At 34.1% G+C, this 24,714-nt stretch overlaps 1 protein-coding gene across 1 annotated transcript in view; it reads right to left on the bottom strand.

Moving 5' to 3' along the window:
- Positions 1 to 1,059: 1,059 nt before the first annotated feature.
- LOC111064121 (ATP-dependent 6-phosphofructokinase) overlaps positions 1,060 to 24,714 on the bottom strand; it is a 33,043-nt gene continuing 9,388 nt past the window's right edge. The window contains exons 6-17 of the mRNA XM_039424221.1: positions 21,682 to 21,790; positions 17,790 to 17,978; positions 16,233 to 16,423; positions 15,471 to 15,502; positions 14,969 to 15,132; positions 13,957 to 14,115; positions 12,209 to 12,361; positions 11,357 to 11,456; positions 10,685 to 10,811; positions 10,393 to 10,490; positions 9,272 to 9,494; positions 1,060 to 1,653 (exon numbers count right to left, since the gene is read on the bottom strand). Coding sequence (XP_039280155.1) covers positions 1,515 to 1,653; positions 9,272 to 9,494; positions 10,393 to 10,490; positions 10,685 to 10,811; positions 11,357 to 11,456; positions 12,209 to 12,361; positions 13,957 to 14,115; positions 14,969 to 15,132; positions 15,471 to 15,502; positions 16,233 to 16,423; positions 17,790 to 17,978; positions 21,682 to 21,790 — 1,684 coding nt within the window. The 3' untranslated portion in view covers positions 1,060 to 1,514. The remainder of the gene's footprint in view (positions 1,654 to 9,271; positions 9,495 to 10,392; positions 10,491 to 10,684; positions 10,812 to 11,356; positions 11,457 to 12,208; positions 12,362 to 13,956; positions 14,116 to 14,968; positions 15,133 to 15,470; positions 15,503 to 16,232; positions 16,424 to 17,789; positions 17,979 to 21,681; positions 21,791 to 24,714) is intronic.

Here is a 24,714-nt window from a genome sequence, read left to right as displayed (position 1 = left end):
TAGAGCTCATCCATTCCTTCTGAAGAAAACTCCAGAAAAGATCCTTGAAATGCTCGACAAGCAAAACCCCACCTTGAAGGTGAAGGACATAAAATAGTTGTTGGGTGGAATGTCCTGCCAGCCAAGCCGGACCCAAAAGGTTACGGATGAGGCCTATATCAGTGCTGTTAGGACAGTCAACTCTAGAGCCAACCTAGGACTCTGGCAAGTTTCAATTATCTCAACACCAGTTAAGGATAATGCCCAGGGTCCTTCAGATCAATCTCCACCATAGTAAAGCAGCATCTGCTGCTTTTTGCCAGTTCTTCCTCAGAGAGGGATTTGACCTGGCACTGATCCAAGAGCCATGGCTTCACCGAGGAAGAGTTGCAGGCCAAGGTGATACCAAGGGTAGTTTGATATACTCTAACTCTCCCAAGAATGTCAGAACCTGCATACTTGTGAGAAGAGGTATGGACTGCCTAACTCTTAATGAATTCTGTTCTATAGATTTCACTGTAGTCTCTATAACCTGGAGCTATGAGGGCAGGAAATGGAGCACAACTGCATGCTCAGCCTACTTGCCCTATGACTCTGGGGATCTTTCTCCATCAAGAGAACTTGAACTCTTGGTGGTGTCATCTTGTGATAGCGGACAACAACTCGTTGTAGGTTGTGACGACAATGCTCACCATACAACTGGATGGGGAAGCTCAGATACCAATCCACGAGGTGAGGCTCTTCTTCAGTTTCTCATATCCAAGAATCTTCATGTCTGTAATGTTGGAAACCGTCCGACGTTTGTTACACGAAACCGAAGTGAGGTTATTGACATTACATTCTGCTCAGAAGGACTCCTGAGGGTCATTGAGAATTGGCACGCAAGTCATGAGGCCTCTCTGATCACAGGTATGTCTGTTTCAGGACAATTGTCCATTGCGGCGGAGAATGAGTCACACTAATACTAAGTGGTGGACTGCTGACCTTGACCGCAAAAGGGCGGCAATAAGGAAGCTTCATAACCATTGCAAACGGAGCCGTATTTGGGAGCCTTGCAATTAAGAAATGAACAAAACGTAATTTGTACTCCAATTTATTTATTTTCTTATTGACAAAGTAAGAATATCATTTTAGAAATAGGAGATATTTTAAGATACGATTTAGATAAAAGTGAAGAGTTATACAATAATATAGTTATGAATGATAATTTTTATTAGATGCAGTCTACAATTTCTACAATGCATGCGATGGTGAATTTTAATTCCGTGATAAGATGAACATGATCAGAATAAACATATAAATATTGAGAACGAGATTTCATAAACAAAATAGATAAGTAACAGCAAGGAAAATCATTTCATATAAAAATAAAATATTTCAAACAAAACGAAAATAATCACTTGTTTAGGTAGTAGCTCTACGAATACCTATTTGTACGATTTGATAACAGTGCTACTTAACAAGCAACTAATTAGGATGATTATCAACAACAATATTATTTAGTGTATAAATAAATTGAATATAATTATTGAGATTTAGACTACTAGTGGATCAGATTCTTGATCTTCAACATGCATGTACATTCCTTCCTCTTCGTAGGTGCTCTCATGTTTCGCAAGAATACGGAGCAGAGGACGAAGCTTCAACCACCATTGTTGAGTTGGAATTCTTTGACTGAAAAATAAATCAATTATTGAATAGTAACAATGCAGAGAATGTCTAATAAATCTGTCGAAATGACAAATTTAATAATGAAATTAAAATATTCACTAGAGTAATGACTTAAAATTTCTCCCTACCATTCAACATTTAAGTATTAATATTGATATAACTCGATATAATAGAGTTTATTCATTGGCAGTATGATTAATTTAATAACAGCGATTGAGAATACTTTGAATATTCGAAATTCTAGTATAAAAATTATCCAATATAATGAATATAATATATTGTTTGTTAATAAATTATAAAGTGGCTTGCCAAATTGTCAGATAAATTATTTTCCAAATGAAAAGTAAAATAATTTTCAAGAAATTTAATTGGAAAATGCTAGATCTTTTGCTATCAGAACATTTTTAACTGATTTTTTTTTAATTAGCTTATAAGTTTAGATAAAGAATCAAACAAAAAGAGACATTCAATGGCAGCTCCATTGGGGATTTGAGGTTATCAATGCTTGAAAAAGGGAGAAGAAAAATATTTAAGTTCATTCATTTAAATAACTTGATTACAGATGCACTAAAAACTACACCAATCAGCAAAAAAGTCTACAAAAGTTCTATGTTAAAAATGAGGATTTAAAATCTGAACTGAAATCTTCATTCACTAATTAACAATATATTTTATTAATTTACGTTAAGAACAATAATTGAATGTATTATAGAAAATTAGATTGATAAAATGTACTGAAGCAAACATGGATTATGAAATACATAAAGAAGATGAACACAAAATTTTGGATCGTGCACTGAAAGGAATTAAAAAACAAGAAACATTTGCAAAAAAGAAATAAAAAAGATAACTAATAACAGGGATTTGCATATAGGCCTACTAACACTATTAAGTATTTTAAAGATTAAAGTAAAATATCAAAGTATTTAAATATAAATGTATTCACAATAATGTACAAAAAACAGAAACAATAAGGAGTCAGGCAATTTTCTTTCAGTCCATTCCAAGATCTCTTACATTGCTGTTCTAATACTACATAAGATCTTCATCCTCCGCAGCTAGATCCATTGTCAAGTATAGAACTTCTTTTTCGAATATGCTGTCATGTTTAGCAAACAATCGAAGCAGTGGTCGTAATTTCAACCACCACTGACTCTTGGGGAGTCTATGCCTGTAACACATTTCAGTTCCACAGAGTGATGAAATACTGTACGCAATACCATGCATTCAGTCCACAACCTGGACTGGGACACACCACATTCAAATTTTTAGTGGAAGATTCAATTAAATGAGCATTGTGGAAGTCGAGTCAATTTTCACGTTTCCTACTACCCACTAGAAAATAAATAATATCAATCAATCAATCAATCAATCTCTTTATTCAAGACATACAATTTATATTGTACATGAATGCGTCATCATTGTCAATCAATTATTGACACATGTGGGTAGAGTCAACAGGAATTTTCTCAAAAATGCTTCAATTACTAATTTTCAATAAACAGTTCTAAGGTTATTTTATGTTCATTTCCAACTCAATTCAATAATTACTCATTTTAAATAATTTGAAAATCAAACAAATGAGGATCATCTATATAATAAGAGAGAGTAGGGTTGTGTTTGTTCATGTGTTCGTTTGCTCGCATCAAAACATGTCAACTTGTGGATTGCATACCGGAAAAACGGGAATGATTTAGATCTCCAAATTTTGAACATAGATTCTAAAAATATCAATCTCGTGCACCTGGAAGCCCAAATTTCAATTTTCCTTTTAGATTTTTCAGAATTAATGTTCAAATTCATCTATGCTACCGTACATGAAGTTCCATAGGCTACATTGTTGCAGCCCAAAGTGTGTTTTTTATGAGGAGGTTATAATGCTGTTACAAGACTGTCATTTTCGAACGTTCATGTAGCGCAACGGTAAAATGCTAGCTTACGGAGCGATGGTTCCTCGGTTCGAATCCCGATGCTTCCCAATTTTTTTGTTCTTAATTTTTTCCCTCGAAACTTATTATATTATCAATTATTTTTTGAAGGAATTTGTTTTCATTACAATTGAACTTGGATTTTATCAAATAATTATTTTTAATGTAAAATTTTGCCACCAGTACAAATGAATTGGACATAGTCTTCATGCTGTAGACCTATCATTGAATTTCATAAGAAAAACATGGATAGATTACAATAAAATAAGTAATAATTTATATTCTTCAGTTATAATGTACTATCAGACACGAATTCCCAGTGAAACGAGTATTTTAGGTATTTTGTTTGGAATTGGGAGAACAAATGGATGCCTGATTCAAATTGAGGAGGATCCTAATCGAACTAAAATTTATTGATGTAGGCTATTGGAAAAATCAATATGATTCTGTGAGGTTTTCAAGTATTATGTATTCTTCAGTTTTCTATACTATAAAGGAAAGAACTGGCTTATACACGTAAGGAATAGGGAATTATGTTTGACGCATCATCACGTCTGAAATATACTCAACTGATTAATTTGAAATTTTGCATATAGATTCTTAATTAACCGAGGATGGTTATTTATGCCTATTTTCAGTTCTTCAAGATTTCATTACGTCAAGTTTTCAATTTGTCATGCTTCCAGTTGTTGTATAGAAGCAGCTGAACATTTCTTTTAAAAGGGACACTAGATGATAGGTATGATTGGGGATCCTATTCGAATAAAAATAACTGATTTTCTGTCGCATCAAAACCGCACCGATTTCTCAAACCGTTCAAAAGTTATTCTCATTCAAAGATACTGATAAATCATCCATCTATCCTTCATCTTTACTATAATAATGGAAAGAGCTGGCTCATACACGTTCGTGATGTAGGAAAATTATGTTTGACACATCATCACGTCTGAACTACTGGACTGATTGATTCATTTTGCATAAAGATTCTTCATTAACCGAGGATGGTTATAGGCCTATTTTCAAATTTCGAATTTTTTATTACGTCAAGTTTTCATTTTGCAGTTTTATAATAGACCCTTGCGAAGCACGGGTTACCTACTAGTATTGAATAATATGATTCGGCAGTACTAAAACGACTCGGTAAAATCCTCTTCAATCCACATCCATATTAATCGATTAGAGAACCTATCCTATATCAATAATTTATTACTAAACGAAAATCCCAATTAAATACTGTAAATCACCCCGAAGACTTCTGCTACTGCAAATATTGACAACAGGGTAAACAGCTAGATGGAAATTCGATGAGCGCAACTATACAAAAATTATTTGTCAGCCCGGGGGTGATTTACAGCATTTAATTGGGATTTTTGTTCAACAATAATAATTCATTAATTAGCATTGGAACAAATGCAACTTCCATCTGTATCCTATATCAGTTGTATGCTTGTTAGCAAATTCAGACAGAGAGTGACTCATCTTCCTCATCAAAGAGTACTCAATCGTGATCAAGAGCTACTGAGCTGAGCAAGGAGTAAATCTCAGGATACGATTGCTTTACTTTTCATCATCATTGTTACATGCCGTTATTGGACTCAATAGACAGAAAAATTAAGTAGCTGAGTGTCTCTAATTATTATAGATGGTACCTCCTTGTTACTTTGCATCAATCATCACATGACCAAGTTTTCATATTGGGAAAAGAGTATCACTCACTCAAAGTGATCTAAGCAAATATAATTTAAAATTATGTTAGAATATGACTAAAGCGGTAGACCAGCTCTTGTTCACGAGAGTTGTCATTGGAATAACTCCATTATCCTTCTAAAACAGGGTGCCGCGACGAACGTTACCAGGAAGAATGTTTTTGCTTCTTTCAAGACGATCTCCTCTCCACAGTTCACCGAACTTTCAGTTCGGATCAGCAATGAGCAGTAAGTATCATCTAAGTATCATTTAAAAAATTAATTGGTGCCAAAAGTCGGATTATTAGCGTCTAAAACTGCGGCATCAGAGTTTAAACTTAGGTCGGATAGAAGGTTAGAAGAAGGAAGCAGAAATGTCAAGATCGCACACCTCAGATTAATGCTCAACAAGCGGTTTCCAATCTGAGGTAATAGGTGCAAAATGAGGTTTGGTTTTTTAGTGAGTTACAAATCCCACACTACCCAAGTGGCTCCGCTACCGACAGGTGCTTTTCAAAGGTTTTTCCACCTCAGAAGAAAACCGAATTTAAATTTAGGTCGGACAAGTCTGGGTCTGACGCGAGCAAACGCGGCACCCAATATCGACTAACTCAAACTCGTACTATAGTATAAAACTACACATCCAAAAAGGCTGAAATTATAGTGACTGCTGAAAAATGACCAAGAAGAACGCCAGTTCTTGTTCACGAGTGTTGTCATCTTCGTGGTTGAATCCGAAACTTTACAGAGTACCCTCGTATTTAAGTGATTCTAGGTGAATTTCTTCGAATAAAAATATTATCCAGTAAATGCATACATAAAAGTGGCCCAAGAGAAATGTCTTGCTCAGGCCACAATTTGAACCCGGGCCTCTGAATCTAATTATTTGGCAGATTATCGTAAGAGTACTTAGTTACTTGATTAAAGAGTGGTCTAGATTCGCTTCAAACTGTCAGCACTGGTTGAATGGAAAACATTGGTGTTATCTACGAAGGATGCTGACCGATTGGAGTGAGTCTCATTGCAGAGTGCAGAGTACTTAGGATGGCCACTAACGACAGAGCAAGTGTGTTGAACATGAGTGAACATAAATATCTTCCAACGAAAAAGACATTCATGCGAAAGGATTCGATCGAAAAACCGCTGATTGACAGCAGCTTCTAAAGCTGCGTACAGACTTGTGCGCCACGGAAACGCGCATTTCACTTTTCACCAGCTGATTATATAATATGTATTTGATACAAAAAACTCACTCCAAAAATGTTGACCGAATCGAAGCCTTTCGCTGATGACAACATGTATGACGAATCACACATGTTCAACACACTTGTCCTGTCGTTAGGGGCCACCCTTTCTCTAACAAACTAACAAGATGGCATTTGAGACAATAACTTCAATCCAATGAATCAATAGCCTATTCCATTCAATAGCTCAATTGAATAAACGCTAGAAATTGCTATTTATGAGTAATTTTCAAGCAAATGCTGGGATCCGAGTCAGCTGAATAATCTTATTTGTAAAATTAGACTAGTTGCTCGCCACTAGATTCTACTTTTTATTAAATTGAGCTATTGGGTCAACTAGCTTAGAACAAGCTAAAAATTTGCTTGTTCTCAGTAATTTTCAAGCGAATGCAGGATTCAAGTCAGCTGTTTAGTTTTATTTGTATAGCTGGAACCAATAACTAGTTTCTAGACAGTAGATTCTAGTTTTTAACTTTTTATTCAATTGCCCATTACATCGTTTGAGAGACTAACGTATGTGAGTACTTACTCGAAGTTGGTCTCCTTCTTGAGCTCGCCGAGCGGCGTGAGCGTGTAGGCACGTCGCTTGACGCCGAGCAGAACGGCCGAGTCGGGCGTGTCGGCGAACACGTGACCATCAGCGCGCGTGAACAGCTTCAGCTGATCGAACATCCACTCCACACACTTGGCCGCCATCTTGGTGCCCATGTTCCGGTCGAAAGGCGAAGGGGATCCTCCCTGCTGCATGTGACCTTCAGACATTGCAGAGACCAACATAGTGTCAACTAAGATACATATAATCCTTAAGCCAGTTACACACACATCGATTTTTGGACGAACAATTTTTTTCCATCCTTATAAATTCTACCACATAATTGAAGTTATGTTCTATTAGATTGAACATAACTTGACAAACATATGATGTGATCATGTATTTGTCAAGCTTCATTCAATCTAATCGAATTTATAAGGATGACAGAAAATCATACGTCCGAAAATCGATGTGTGTGTCAGTAGCGGCTCGTGATCTTCTAGCTTGGGGGTTCAACCTCATGATCTATTGGAGAGAAAGGTCAATAGGATATAGAGTATTGCGCATAATCAAGTGTAAGCGTGATCAATAATAATTACACCCCAAAGGTTGAGCTTATTTTCTACAAATATAAATTTTTTGTCCTGTTCATATTTTTCTTGTTTGATTTTTACTTCGGGAGTTGGTCACCATTATGTTTTATTTTACACCTACCCTCAATATTAATATTGTTTGTATTTAACAAATACTGAGCCTTATTCATATTTCTTCATCAAAATGCTGTTACGGTAACACAATAAATTATATTCACACTCTCACTAAAAGAAAATGGACACACTAGAAATACTTACGAATACACAAAACACACTAGAAATTACTATATTCTTCTACACGCAAAACAAATTTATATAACGAAAAATGCAGTGAGATCTATCACAACTGTAAACAGTGTAGGCCTATACCCGTAACCATACCGTATAACCTCAAAACTGTCACGCTTAGGCTACTTCTTGTTTACCGCTTTTTTACTGTTTACTGCCACCAAATTTAAATTTATTGGTTATAAGCAAGTTCAAGATGGCACTGTATCCGTATCACGAATACTCACGTTTCATTCCGAGGTTTACCGAATGCTTCACTTGCCTCGGCTAGGTTCGGCTACTCTCGGATGAACTCGTGCAAACTTGGTTCACACAGGATTGTGAACCAAATCCGTGCTAGCAAACCGATTCCCCTCCTCCGTTCCACTACCATACCCAGCCCTGTTTCTGGGTTCACATCGGGAAATGAACACTGCTTTCCATCTCCACCATTCCATCGTCATTCCATTCCGTGCTGTTTCAAGCAAGCCACTCCGGGCTCTCAGGCACCGGCCGCAAAACATCGACATTAAGTTTACGTAGATGAAAAATGTTGTGATGTAATTTAATGAGTATAAAATAGAAATGCTGACCGATTGGAGTGAGTCTCATTGCAGAGTGCAGAGTACTTAGGATGGCCACTAACGACGGAACAAGTGTGTTGAACATGAGTGAACATACATGTCTTCCAACGAAAAAGACATTCATGCGAAAGGATTCGATCGAAAAACCGCTGATTGACAGCAGCTTCTAAAGCTGCGTACAGACTTGTGCGCCACGGAAACGCGCATTTCATTTTTCACCAGCTGATTATATAATATGTATTTGATACAAAAAACTCACTCCAAAAATGTTGACCGAATCGAAGCCTTTCGCTGATGACAACATGTATGACGAATCACACATGTTCAACACACTTGTCCTGTCGTTAGGGGCCACCCTTTCTCTAACAAACTAACAAGATGGCATTTGAGACAATAACTTCAATCCAATGAATCAATAACCTATTCCATTCAATAGGTCAATTGAATAAACGCTAGAAATTGCTAGTTCCAAGTAATTTTCAAGCAAATGCTGGGATCCGAGTCAGCTGAATAATCTTATTTGTAAAATTAGAACCAATGACTAGTTGCTCGCCACTAGATTCTACTTTTTATTAATTGAGCTATTGGGTCAACTAGCTTAGAACAAGCTAAAAATTTGCTTGTTGCTGCAGTAATTTTCAAGCGAATGCAGGATTCAAGTCAGCTGTATAGTTTTATTTGTATAGCTGGAACCAATAACTAGTTTCTAGACAGTAGATTCTAGTTTTCAACTTTTTATTCAATTGCCCATTACATCGTTTGAGAGACTATCGTATGTGAGTACTTACTCGAAGTTGGTCTCCTTCTTGAGCTCGCCGAGCGGCGTGAGCGTGTAGGCACGTCGCTTGACGCCGAGCAGAACGGCCGAGTCGGGCGTGTCGGCGAACACGTGACCATCAGCGCGCGTGAACAGCTTCAGCTGATCGAACATCCACTCCACACACTTGGCCGCCATCTTGGTGCCCATGTTCCGGTCGAAAGGCGACGGGGATCCTCCCTGCTGCATGTGACCTTCAAACATTGCAGAGACCAACATAGTGTCAACTAAGATTCAAGGCAATGTGCATACTCATACATATAATCCTCAAGCCAGTTACACACACATCGAATTTTGGACGAACAATTTTTTTCCGTTCTTATAAATTCTACCACATAATTGAAGTTATGTTCTATTAAATTGAACATAACTTGACAAACATATGATGTGATCATGTATTTGTCAAGTTTTATTCAATCTAATCGAATTTATAAGGATGACAGAAAATCATACGTCCGATAATCGATGTGTGTGTGTGTGTGTGTGTGTAACTGGACTTACTCACGTTTGCACTTACGTGAGCAAATGACGTCATTTAACAAAACAATTGCCAAAAGAATTAAAGAGGGAAGCGAAAGACGACTTTGAAAAGCGGTTAATCACGCTATTAAAATTTAATTACATGCAACGTTGATATTAGAATACTTTCGCAAAACTAATGACAGCCACTAAGGCCATATTGTTGTCACTTTACTTACGGTTTGAGCCAAAACAATCGTTATTGCTCATATATGAGAAGGTTTCATTTGTTACATTATCTATCCCCTACTAATTCTATTCTATGAAAATTAAGGAAATTTGGATTCTCCAAGGACAGTTACAACAGATCATACTGATAACATCAAGCGGTGTAACGTGTGAATGATATTTAATCCCAGATACCAAGAATCATTTCATATCTCAAATATAATTTCAACTTACGATTTATACAGAAACGTTTTATACTGTGCACTTCAACAGAACACGGAATTCAAAATTAGCTCCTGGGTGTTAAGAATCGTTTGAATGAATGTAAACCGTCAATATCACAATATTTTGACAGTCCAATAACTTTTAAAGAGAAATACACCTATATACAACGAACTAAATTACCCAAGACATTCATGCGGGCACTGAACAATCCTTTTCCTTCTTCAGAGTACAGACGGTAGATAAATTCGGTGTTATAGTTCTCGTTGCATTTCTCATTCCTGAAAATAAAAAATAGACATTGTAAGCATAACTTTCCAAAGAATCTACACTCATACAGAGTTACAGAAGAAGAAGCCTTATTGGAACATCACGTACGCAACAAACTGATGTTCATTATTCTTTAATTGAAATTGAAAATAATTTAATGGTAGAGTCAAAAGTGTTTATCTGATAGCCTCGTTAGAATACATACCTCAAAATGAGACCTCTCTGCACTCCCTCAGACATTTTAGCCGCCATGTGATAGACATCCTGTTGCAAGTCCTTGATTGAGAACTTTTCCTCAAAGATGTATGCAGCATCTGCGCCTCCCGCTAGACCTGTCAAAATTCGTTACCAACATATTTGTAGATTAGTCGGCAATTTTTGTATTGAAACAATTGAGAAATTAAAGTAGGCTATTGAAAATCAAGTCGCACAGTTATAGATAATACATTGATAACATATTGATTCAGCCATATGCTTTATTCAGCCTGTCAATGGAAGTCAGCAAGTCAATGGTAATTACAATGGAAACAAGTCTTGATAATTTCAATTGTAGTAAGGGATTAATCGATTAATTATTGATAGTAAGGTGACGGCTCAGTTGCACAAGAGCCTGTTAAATTGAAATCATAATTAAATGTCACGAGAACCAATAAGAAAAGACTTCTTTTCAAATAATTCGTGACATTTAATCATGATTCAAATTTAACAGGCTTTTGTATAACCGGCCCAATGAGAAACATTTGTATAACCTTCCCTATTTTTACGAAAACATAATTTCAGCTTCTTTAGGACAATTAGACAATTTAGAAAGAAGCCAGAGTTTAAACGTGGAGTTTATAAAGTGATTTATATCAATAGATAAATGAAATCTTTTTACCAGCAATAGTAGCAAGGTAGCCACAATATCCACCCATTGTTTCAATAACGAATACACGCCTCTTTGTTCCCTGAGCTGATTGACGGATTCTATCACAAATCTGAAAAAAGTAACATTTTTCAGTAGTATCACGATTAAAACTCATTTCAATGTCATTCTAATCATATTTCAATTCAATTTCAATTTCCGTTTTCAGGTTATATTACACTACAAGAACGATAGATAATTTGAGCAGCATACACTTTTCAATAAGAGAGAAGACCCTACTTTTAAAACGATTACGTAATGTCCATTTTCTGAAAGGGACGATAAATTTGACCTGCAGTCTACACGTTCAAAACTTTTTGATAAATAAATGAATAAATGATTTCCAACTGATACATTTTGTCTGATCACAGTCTGATCAAGTTCGATGATAAGTTGGAGCGTTTAGCTAGAACTTTGGTCAAATCATGTTGAGAATATTATGCTAATATAGACAGGTAAATTGACTGTATTTATGCTAAGAATAGCTTGAGAATATTATGCTAATATAGATAGGTAAATCGACTGTATTTACACACTACAAATTACAGTATTGTCGGCGAAGTTGAGACAAAAAGGACCACCATTTGACCCACGATATTATAAATGAAATAAAAATTGGGAGCAATTGGGAGGTACCGGGTTCGATTCCCGGGCTGGCAACTAGTTTTTGGATAGTAGTTCTCATCGAATTTCCATCTAGCTGTTAACCATGTTGTCAATGTCTGCAGTAGCAGAAGTCTTCGGGGTGATTTACAGCATTTATTTAGGATTTTCGTTAACTAATAATTATGAAATAAAAATAGTAATAACTCAATCAACACTCACCTCAGTAATTTCATTGACAGCAGTATCACAGCCAAGAGAGAATTCAGTACCAGGAACATTATTACTTATGGTGGAAGGAATCACACACAGTGGAATACAAAATTCGGGAAATTCGGCACGGTTTTCGTAGAATTGGAGCCCAGCTTGATATGCCTGCAAATTTAAAATTAATGCAAGTTAATTGATGAAACAAAAATAACTCTATGAAATATTGAAGTTCGAACAAATTCAATAAGCTTTAAAATAATCTACTTTTTACAAGACACACCGTGATTTATCATCGAATACTACACACAATTCAATGTTATTGTAATCCAGATAGCATTTCATTTTCAATATTCACTTATGTAATATTGTATTTTCATTTTTACATCGTTCGATAAGTTTTCAGTTCAAACTTTGCAGAATAATTGAATAGTTAGCTATTTCTATAGTTATTATTAAGCCATAATATATTGTAATCTACATAGATAAATCTAAACTCCTTATACAATAGTAACGTCTATCTATTTGATTTGATTCATTTATCTTATTAGTATTTATTTATAGTATATCTTATCCATGTTATAATTTATAGTACTATTCATAATTTACGAAATACTGTTATTCTGTTAGTTTGTACATCGGTGCTACATAGAATGTTCTCTAGCTTGAGCATTATCATCAACAATATACAGTATAATAAAATATTATGCTATATTAAGATGATGAAAACTTTCCAATTTGGACTTTCAAATGTATTAGAAACTTTGGAGAGGGACACTCCTTGAACGATACTTCTCTTTTGGTGATTTGGTAAGAATAGAAAAATTAGTTCTGGTTCAAGATAAGAATTAGTCTATGTCAGAGCTGGCAATACTGGTACAGAGAATTTATATTACAATACAAGAAGAATCACACAAAGAATGTTTCGTATACCAAAAGTCAATAAATCAATTTTCAAGCAATCGTTCCAATATGTAGCACCAAAATACTTCAATCAATTACCATCAAATCAACTGAAAATATTAAGTCTTTTTTAAAACTTTAAAGAGCTTGGCTAATGTCTTTCCAAGAATTAGTTTTTCTTGATGCAACACTGACATAAGTATGAATATGTTTATAAAGAAGCAGGTACTAATAATATACAGATTGAACATTATATACATTTTTTTCTCTTTTCGATATTTAGAATCGTGAATAACACATGTGAGAAATATATCGTAGAGTAGTAATGGTTTTTTAATACATTCATATAAAATAATAATGATAGACTATATTTTTTGAATATTCAAGATAAATTGTACTGGTTGTATATTTTTGTTCACATTTCACATTGGTTTGCAGACGTCACGGAGTGCAAGAGATTTTTAATTAATGCTGGACTCAAAAATCAATGGATTTTATTTTGTATAATTTTAAATCAAGTTATAACCATTATGTAATTTTTTAGTAATGATGATTATTTTAATTTTTTCTGTAAGTTGACCACGAATACTGGTTAGAGTGGTCAACTTAGTTCCTACTTTTTTAAATTGTAATTTGCTATGTTTTTTGTGAAAAGGAATCAATATATTTCATTTCATTTCCCAAGATTAAGTTCTTAGAATAGTAAATGCTTACAAAGAGTTGTCATACTGAATTATCTATAAAAACACTTCACTCACATGGGATACTTTTTAACAAATTAATAAAAACAATATAAAAGTTTTTATTAACTTGAATTATCTATATAAATGATAATATATGATAATAGATGGCGTGGTTACCTCGAAGCCCCCGATGATGAGGATGGCTTGGATTTGGAACTCCCTGAGGCGGGCGGCGATCTGAGGCAGTTTGTTGGTGGCCAGGGTGCGCTTCGTTCCCAGCATCGCCCCCCCTTGCGCCACCCACCCTGTCACGTCAGACCACTTCATTGGCGTGATCTGGCACACAGTTACAAACATTATGATATCACATTTATTTGTATAGCCATTATCTGATTGTAAGAAAATGATTTTATTTTTAGTAACAATCTTTTTTTAGAGTGAACTCTTCTTCTAATCAATTCATCTTATGTTATTCCTTAATCAAATCATCTTTAACTAATCTCATAAAGAGCTCAAAATTAATCTGACCAGCATAAAATTTTCAATAATAATTGTCACTAAACTGGACATGAGTATTTGTATACATTCTTAAAAATACAGAAATTGTTAGCATTCTTCAGATGGCAAATGAATTATAACTTTCGATTTGAAAATTATCATAATTCATCAATACTATCTATAAAGTATGCTACCTGCTAGCCACAGCTACATCAACACACGGGAATTTGAGTTATTTCAAATAATTAATAGGAGCAATTGAGGTAACTTCAATTCGAACGTGATTTATGCTTCCTATGACCCATTTACTTATACTTATCCATTTATGGATATTCTATTAATATATATGCTACCACTCTACAGTGTTTTCAGATACTCTACTTGGATTTCGGATTTATTTTTCTATTCTAATTTTACTATATTTTGTGCTGCATAAACCTCAAGTGTGTCAAAATGGAATTAATATTGACGAATAGCCTAAATGAATGTTTATAACGACATTAATCAGTGAACTGATGAGACATTGCGGAGTTAAGATAATGATTATATGAAATTCTCATTCACTACCCAATATTAAACGTTTCACAATAATAATGAACTGAAATTTATGATTATCGTTGATATACTGAAATTTCTCATATATTAAATTTAGGTATTTTGCCGATGTGAAATGTTTGGCAACTGAACTCACATTGCCAGCGATCAATCCTTCGATGCCGTCATGTATGCCATAGACAGTGTCTCCTCGATAGATGCAGTTGCGGACGAACGATCTGACAGCGGCGTTCATTCCACACGCCGGAGCACCAATGTGCATCACAGCTACTTTATGAGGGACCTTCAAACACAACAACAAGAGTAATCAAGCTTTATAATTAAACAATAAAACCAATATTATCATTTTAATCCAGTGTGATTCATATTCTAATCGATTTGTTGTTTTGCTTTAAAACATAATACATTTATAATGATTATAAGATAAGATAAGATAAGATAAGATAAGATAATCTCTTTATTCAACACAGCATATAATACAATATACATTTGAATATCGTCTAGTCACAGGTCATTCCTTGAGGAATTGTTGAAAATATACTCACATCAATGGACATAAAATAAGCACCAGTACAAAGACATCAGATACATAAAGTAGGTTTTAAAAGTAGTGCAGGACATAGAAATTTACTATTACTTTTTATAAGTCTCCAAATTCCTCACAAAACTCCTGTAAAATTGGTTTTTAAAAATGAATTTCCACTTCATTCATTTACATAATTAGATTGAGACAGATCTATGAATAGGGTTGGACTAGTTAAAAAAGAACTGTTTGTTTTCAACAAATGAAAATATCAAGTTCTGTCAGGATCATTAGGCTTGAATAATCCAAAGAGAGAAGATAGCATAAGCTTATAAAATATTTTCTCAATGTCTCAACAAGATTTCTGAACTCACTGAGCCACATTGTAGCATCATGGTCGTATTACTGTTTGGGAGACAATTTGATGTCGATGTAGTTAGAAATAATATGTAAGAAATAAAAACCAGCATTGTAATATAATATTAACAGACTCCTCGATGCGACTCATTGAGTTAAAAGTACGAGTATGCCAAAAGTATCCAATTTCTTAGATGCAAACCCATAAAAGAACTGCTTTATGGTCATCTTAAACATAGAAAGGACATTATTATACTCAAAATTGTACATTATTGTGCTCAATATGTTACGAAAGAGCATCCAATTTTTTTCAATACTGTGTCTAGAAATTCATAAAATAGAAAGAATATTGAACAATTAATCAAAAAGGTAAAAATATTATTTTCAATCTTTTTCTACGTCTTCAAAATAGCTATCATGGTCAAGTCAGAGATTATGTTTAGATTTGACATGATACAACAAAAATAATCAGAACCTATTAGTGAATTCATATTTGAAAATAATAATTGGAATTATTTACCTTCCTCTAAGTTTGACAGCCAACTCAAATTCTTTGTCAGCCATGGCCTTGGCGACAGCCTGAGTTCTCTTGACACACTCCATAAGCGGCAGTCGCACCGCCTGGTTTCCGTCCAGTGAGATGACACACGCCTCGGTTTCAGGCGTCGCTTCCATCAGCGCCATCACTGCTTCCGCACCCATACGACAACCCTTCACAACAAATAGTCCAACACTCACACCATCAATTCCACTATGCATAATTTTGATCTATCATTTTGAATTATAATAACAAACTATAGAACAGCAACTTGATTGTATATGTGATACTTACACAGAGTTACCGCACATTATAATAGATTCCCAAGTAACTATGAAAATGATCTCATTTGAAAAACATTTGAACCCATTTTTATATCAGATCAAAGTTATATAATAAGATGACTCGAGAATACTATCGCACGATTCGCATAAAAATGTTGGAATACAAGTTGTTATGGGTGCAATCCTTTTATATCTTGACACAATTTAAAATTATTGTCAATCAACGGACTCTAGTAAAATAAGAAGAAAGTAAGCTCAGTTATTACCGTCAAATTTATGAAGTTTTTGGAGGTCCAGACGCTAACATTGAAGAGAATAATCCTAGTTACAAATATATCAACTTTATACTCTTTTGTTCAAAATACTTTTAACACTTTAGATTGGCTTTATAACTTTAGAATAGTATTAAAGAGCTCTTGAGCTATGAGAAACTAGCAAACTACGCTGGTCTTGAACGAAAGCTTATTGCTTGATGCAGTTCTTTACTAATTTTAGAAATATCGTAATTACTACTTGATGTATTAATGAATAGTTATTCTTATACTGATTGATCTAATTCTCTCGATTTATACTCGTGATTGCATTGCGCAGGTTAATGCAATTTATAAGTTTTGTACGAATTTATTAGGTAAATACAATGTAATATGATGATTAATTGGCAAATACTCATGTTTCTATATAACATGTAGTATTACATTTTCCAACTATGAACAGTTGAAAATACTGCATTATATTCCAAGCGCAGTTCATGGGAATAGTAGAGTACAAATTTTATTTTAAAGGCAAATATATTCACAAAAGTAGGGACAGTAAAGAGCAAACGAAAATATAACCATTGATGCTGATTTTTCAATTGAGGATAAAAGTAATGAGTAAGTGGAGTAGTGCGGGTTGATGTAAAACAGTTTCAAACAGAAACAGAGCGCAAATGCATCACTCTATTCCCCTCATACCTTATTGGGAAAAATTGAAATATTTATAACAGAATCAACCCTCATACCTCAGCAATTTGAAACAAATAGTTGGTTGCCTTATCGGTTAGTGTTGAAAAAGTGTTGAAAAAACAGATTAAAAGAGAAACATAGCGCAAATGCATTTCTTTTCCCCTCATACCGTATTGAAGCAAATTGAAATATTTATAACAGGATTTACAAGGAGATTTATAACAGGTCCTATTGAATTAGCCTTCATACCACAGCAATTTTAAACTGCAGTGACTGAAATACGTATAACAAAATTGATAGTTGCAACTTACCAACAATCGGTCGAAAGCAGAAGGGTTGCCTCCCCTCTGGACATGACCGAGCACAGTGATGCGAGTGTCCTGCTTGAGTCGATCGACCACCACCTGCTTCACCTTCTCCGAGGTGATCGGCTGGCCGTTCCTGTCAATGGCTCCCTCCGCTATGATGATTATGTTCAACCTCTGGCCAGCACTACGTTCCTATAAATATATTCATAATCATTAACATATGTCGTGTGGTTTTTTTAGTAAAAGAAATGTAATAAATATGTAATCCAAACTGCATTATGCAGTCTCGCCTGATTTATGGAAGTGAACAACAATAGCTTCAAAGATCAAGAAATACAATATAATTACTTTTAAAAATCCGCTTTAATTGTAAACTTATCCGATTCACGGATTTATTAATAAGAATTGTATGATTCTATTACACTATTCTAATCTATTTACATTATGACTATCAAACATTTAATACTGTTTATAAAATGTGATGTCATTGAATACAACTTGATTGGATTTGATTTAAATCTTTTACTATACTAATCAAATTCGTGATATTTTTAGACAATATTCTAGCGTTTCATTATGCATAAATATCACTACATTTCACCAAAAACAGTAAGTCTTTCACTATCATTTAAACTATAAGTTTATTGTATTATATACAGAGAACTTGATTAATAATAAAATAAAATTCAATCAATTTTCATTTATTTGAAAGGACAATACTATTGTATAACGTGGAATATCAACTGATTAATTGATTTATATCAAAAGATCCCATAGATTACTAGATTCTGGGAAGAGTGAAGAACTGATACTTTCATTGAATATTCCGCAAAATGTATAATGATGTTTATAGTAAATAATTCAAAGTTAATAGTTTCACCAAGTGAATAGAATAGTATTTCTGATTAATCATATCCAAGGAAAAATTCGTCTCATGTAATGAAAACGTTAGCTATAGACAAAGATCCAATGTGACAATACAGTTAAACATATGAAGTAAGACGGAGAAGTCTATCTTCGATATCATACAATAAAAATGCAATTATTCAACACACTATCACACAGAAAAAAATACAAAAATTAAGGCTTAATACATTTAACACAAATACACAAAGTAATCAGTAACATAAAATACAAACAAAATAATGATGAATTTCAAAGCTGAAGCCACAAACAGGTAAAACAGCTAAAGCAAACCAGGTTGGCTATATCGTTCAATAGGTAGACTACTGCAACAATAGATAGGTACTATCTTAACAATAGTTATTACAAGTCAAGGTGTTTAAGGCTGGACGCACACCATAACGCCACAGCAAGGCATTTTGCTCGGCAATGTAATGAATGTTATTTGCATTTGTTTGAATTGAGGTTCCCTCGCAGCGTCTAGCCATTTGTTAATGAGCATCATCATACTTGAAGTACCTACTAGAAGCCATGCGATGCCGGACCGCATATAGTGTGCGTTCAGCCTTGGGATGATTTTGCACAAGGGAAAATAAAACTCATTCAAGAACGCTGGTTTATAAATTCTATCCATGATATCCACAACCAGTCATAAAAATACACATCACCCGCAAACTCAAGTTCAAGATGAAGTTAACATAGTTAAATGAACATAATGAACAATGTAAAGCATGAATTGAAAATTAGAATAATATATTTTATTTAGATTTCACAAGTTATTTCATATAACATCCAAAGCAATGGAATTTAGTCAAGATAGCTCAGAATAAAATAATATATTTTTGGCCCAATACTAGAGAACGGAGTACGGAGAATCAAGCACAACTATGAAATTCGCAAATTATTCAATGAACCATACATAGTGGGTGAGATTAAAAGCAGAAGGTTACGGTGGACGGGACACATTCTGAGGAAAGAAGAAAGCGCTCTGACAAGCAGTGTACTGAGGAATAATCCTATAGGAAGGAGACCAGCTGGAAGGCCAAAAACTAGATGGTGGGACCAGGTCTGGAAAGATATGACGAGGATGGGCCTAAAAGAGGAGGACGCGGGTGACCGAAACTTCTGGAGAGGCTTAGTAGATGAGGCTAAGTACCGACTGGGGTACGAGTGACCACCGCAGTAAGTAAGTAAGTATATTTGAAGATAATATAAACATAGAGTAGGCATACAGGAATAGGAAGTTTGTCACCGTGTTAAGGAGTGAGGACGGAATTTTGAGCAGTCTTTCGCGCTAAATTTAACACATTTGGATCATCTCAATCTTGGTCTAGCTCTTGGAAAATGCATGTGTTTAAATGGCGAGACTCTAACGCCCTTTAGCTTGAAGTAACAGAACTAGTTCGAAGAGTGATTTAAAGTAACAGTGAAAACCGGCACGCATTGCCAACCCCATAAGAAATCTTCTCTATGCTTTTTCTATTATAAAATGTACAGCAACGTATGTAAAGTTATCTCACTAAACTAGAAATCAAAATCTACCACAACCAAACATGTGGGAGATGAGACTTATTACTTTACGAATGGCTAGTAAGCTAGTATTGTGAAAGAAATTATTTTAGTGAAACAAAAGGTTTGATTAGCACTCAAAATGGGTTAGAATGAAAAATATAGGAACAAACATATTACTAAAACATTTCCTTGGAAGGAGAATACAATACATTGTTATATCAAACACGGATAGTTCAAAATAGATTAACAGGAAATCAATCGAGTAATAAATCAGTAAGAGAAGGGTTTTTGATAATACAATGGTGAGCATTAATAACAATAGAAACAGAAAAACAGCAATAAATTCTACTCACTAAAAGTACAAAACGATTAATAAAGATGATTCGAATTTAAATGCAGCTTCTGAAGGTTTATTATGGAGAAAGGCGAATTCAAGATATTTAATAGAAATAAAACCATTTATAATAAACGATTAAGTGAATAATTTATAGTTGAGTGAGCGTCTCAATACATTTCAAGCCCACCCAAAAAGAATAATTTTTGAAACTGGCAATAATATTCAGGGGAAAAGAAATAATGAAGAGAACTAGGAGGCTTAATGATTTGAATTTGTTTTTAATTGTAGTAAATAGGAAGTTGGATGCAGCATGTAGTTGTACAGATGAATAAAATTATTTAGTGGAATTCAAAACATTTTTTTTTTTAAATCTGATTAGCTGTTTATGTAGAGATTAAATATTTATTCCTCTTCAATTATTGAAGATGGAGCATTAAAATGCATTCCAATACAAAAACTCCATTCAAACTAAAATATGGTGTCTAGTTTGATTTCAAGCTAATCTTCACCGTATGCCCAATTTTTACCATCCCACTTCATTAGCTTACATATAATAAACTAAGCAGTAATCTGTCTGAGATGATCTACAAAGAAGAAGAATTTCAAACATTTTCATTTTGTAAGAAAGAAAACAAGTTATTTCTAATTTAAGAGTTTATGTGTTATTGGAATCTTATTATGTATTTGAATTTGACAAAATAAATTTGATTTTTGAAACATGAGTTTTTTATGTAGGTACTATAAGAAAAAAGGAGTAGAATCTAATAACTGAGAGTTATTAAATTTAGTACCAATAAACCAAAATACATTAATAACTGAGCAACAGATTATGATGAATGAATAGATAAGGTAATAAGATATAGAATTGATGTAAAATGTACTAGAATGAATAAATTGAAGTAATAACTTTTATTGAAAATATGAGCATGATTTTTCAAAATGAATGTCAATTAGATAAATGAGAATGATTCTATTCATGTGATAACTTTCATCTTATAAACATGCACATGTTTGTGTGGATGATTTGTAAAACTACCAGATAGGGAGTTACAAAGCGAGAATAAATGTGTTTTAACTGCATACATGCGACCACCTTCCTATTAGAAGCCCTAGATAGATATGAGGAAATAAATGATAGCTTGCCATTTCCAGCTTACGGCACATCAAGTCCTCCCAGTCGTGAGGCTCCGGATCCTCGGGAATGAACAAGAAATCGGCTTCTGTGGCATTGGCCGCCACTAGGGCTAGATACCTTTTCAAGCCAAAATCAAACTTACTTAGTCATTTTGTTACTCGAAATTACAAGCAAATTTCATGTACTATGATTGTTAGCGTGAACATGAGTGTACAAAAGTCTACATTAAGTACGGTTTCATTGATTTTAGTTTAGAAAGCTGAAAAATCCCACAGGGAACTAATGAAGAATACTAATATCAAGCTCACAATAAATAATACGAATGTTGTCAATAATCTGTAAAATCTCTGTTCAAAAGAAAACTAAATTCGGTGTTTGGAAAGTGATTAATACATCCTAAGCTATTCAGGTTTTAGATATGATCTAATTTGGATTCAATCTCTGGAATTGAAGAGTAAGTAGCTCGAAAAATACTTCATTAAATGGAGCAGTTAGCTACTAATAGTCCAGTCATTATATACATTGGTGCATGCAATTTACATTGTAAATCTAATTTTTAATATATTATTTGGGTACATAAGAGAAGTCCAGAACCAATTTCTTCATGCAAAATTTCCTTGTGCTAGATACAGAGTGGCCCAAAAAACTCGTATTTTCGGCTCATTTTCCAGTTTTCAGCTATTTATGCCAAATATCGTAATCGGACAGAACAATTTAATCTCGCCTTTTTTTAGATTATAGAATTCTGAATAAAATGAGATAATTCGGAACTCTCTATCTCTAATGAGTACTGAGTTATGATTTTTCAAAAACGAGTGAAATTTGAAGAAAAAATCAATTTTGATGAATTTAAGTTTTTGATCGACAATATCATCCGATTTTTATCATTTAGATGTATAATTCAAAATCCCTCTGGGCGTATTTTCGTGCTCTACAATCTAAGATCAGCTAGAGCGCTCTTTCTCATATAGATTTCCAGGTACACCTGACAACAATGCTCCTTGTATTGTGAAAAACACCTAATTTTCAGCTTCAACCATCATCACCAACTACATTGTCCTCACATTGGCATTTCGCACAATGACATGAGTTCATGAGATTATGTTCTATGAGAATCATCCGTTGGATGATTCCTAGCGCCTCTCCACTAGGAAATACTGAAATGAAATGCATCCAACGGTTGATTCTCATAGAACATAATCTCATGAACTCATGTCATTGTGAGAAATGCCAATGTGAGGACAATGTAGTTGGTGATGATGGTTGAAGCTGAAAATTAGGTGTTTTTCACAATACAAGGAGCATTGTTGTCAGGTGTACCTGGAAATCGATATGAGATAGAGCGCTCTACCTGATCTCAGATTGTATAGCACAAAAATACGCCCAGAGGGATTTTGAATTATACATCTGAATGGTAAAAATCGGAAGATATTGTCGATCAAAAACTTAAATTCATCAAAATTGATTTTTTCTTCAAATTTTACTCATTTTTGTTTCAAAAAGGCCTAAGTCACCTCCTGATGAGGGGTTGAAATTCAGTTGTACGTCAAAAGGTGGAGTATTCTACCAATAACTTATCCTGGAAGTTACAGTATTATATCTACAACAGTCTTCAACTTATTGAAGGGTTCCCATACATATGACTCACCTTGTATAATGCATCTAATGGCATCTCCGTTGAGAATAATATCTCTTGTTCAATGAACGCGTAGGCTATACCTCGATGTTTGAGCCAAATAATGATCTAAATTGTTGATAATTCCAGGTTGGCTTTGCAACAGTGATTGAAGTTTCTATAATAAATATCATTGACATAAATAAAATTACACATTTATCAGATCACTCGCTTCCGCTTGTCACATAGCCTAATTACCAATGATTTTCTCGAATATCTAGTATAAAAGTAGTGTAAGTGTTCAGTAGTGAATAACATACATTCACATAAAGAGTACATTCAATACCAGAAGACGACATTTATAAAGACAGTGTTGCACAACTAACAAACATATATACACTTATATAAACATGAATAGCAATATAAAATGCTGAACACTGAACGATCCCAAATCTATCATCAAAGAACTGAGACAACAAATCATCATACAAGAATGCGCCAATATACCACATGCACTACCACACTAATGCCTATAATAAATTACTTGATTTTTTTCATAAATATGGAATTTCCTCAACTCAAGTTTGAGTATATTATTGAAAGAGTAAAATAATCTTAGAAAAATAACATGCATGTCAATAATGATGAAGAAGCAGCTAGAAATCTTGAATCCAATAAAGACAAAATTATTGCCCACGGTAGACCTATATCTTTTTTGAAAAAGTATTCTATAAAATTATATTGTGCATGTTTCCTCACAGTCTTACCTGAATAGAAACTTTATGTGAGATTGGCAATACAATTACAAACATTCACAAATGAGATAACGTTGAAAGTTAAGTACGATAACATAATAACTGCAACTCATATTAATCTCGCCTTGATGTGAATGTGGAGGCATCAGACTGACTATCTCAGCTTTCGCAACAGAGCTACCACAACATTGCATTATATGCTACAATCGTCTAGTAGCACTATTACTATTGTTTTTGCTAATAGAAAGAACAGCTCTTCAACTTTTTTTTATATTTTTCTCAAGAGTCAACTTGGCTGACTTGGAGTCGATTTGAACAATATCTAGACAACTAAGAAAATCTCAAAAACGTTTGCATAAGAAATTCAACTCTCATAACAGTATTGAATAAATATGCTCAACCTCGGTTTTTTAAACGATCTAAAAGATCCCAAACATTCGAGCATGCAGGATAATTATGATTGGACTTTACAATAAGAAAGTGAACAATCAAGTTTATGAATAAGAGTAAACAATAACAAAGTTTGATGTGCACATTGCAAATATATTATTTGCCAATTCAACTAGTAATGATGCAAATTGGTGAGAAAGGAAATCAAACATCAAGAACCCTCGACCATAATACTATTGCTTTGGCCACAATATTTTTGCATTAACATTTTACGCTGAATA

The sequence above is a fragment of the Nilaparvata lugens genome, chromosome 1 (genome assembly GCF_014356525.2).
Source record: "Nilaparvata lugens isolate BPH chromosome 1, ASM1435652v1, whole genome shotgun sequence".
Classification (NCBI taxonomy): Eukaryota; Metazoa; Arthropoda; class Insecta; order Hemiptera; family Delphacidae; genus Nilaparvata; species Nilaparvata lugens.
This window is presented reverse-complemented; position numbering and strand designations above follow the sequence as displayed.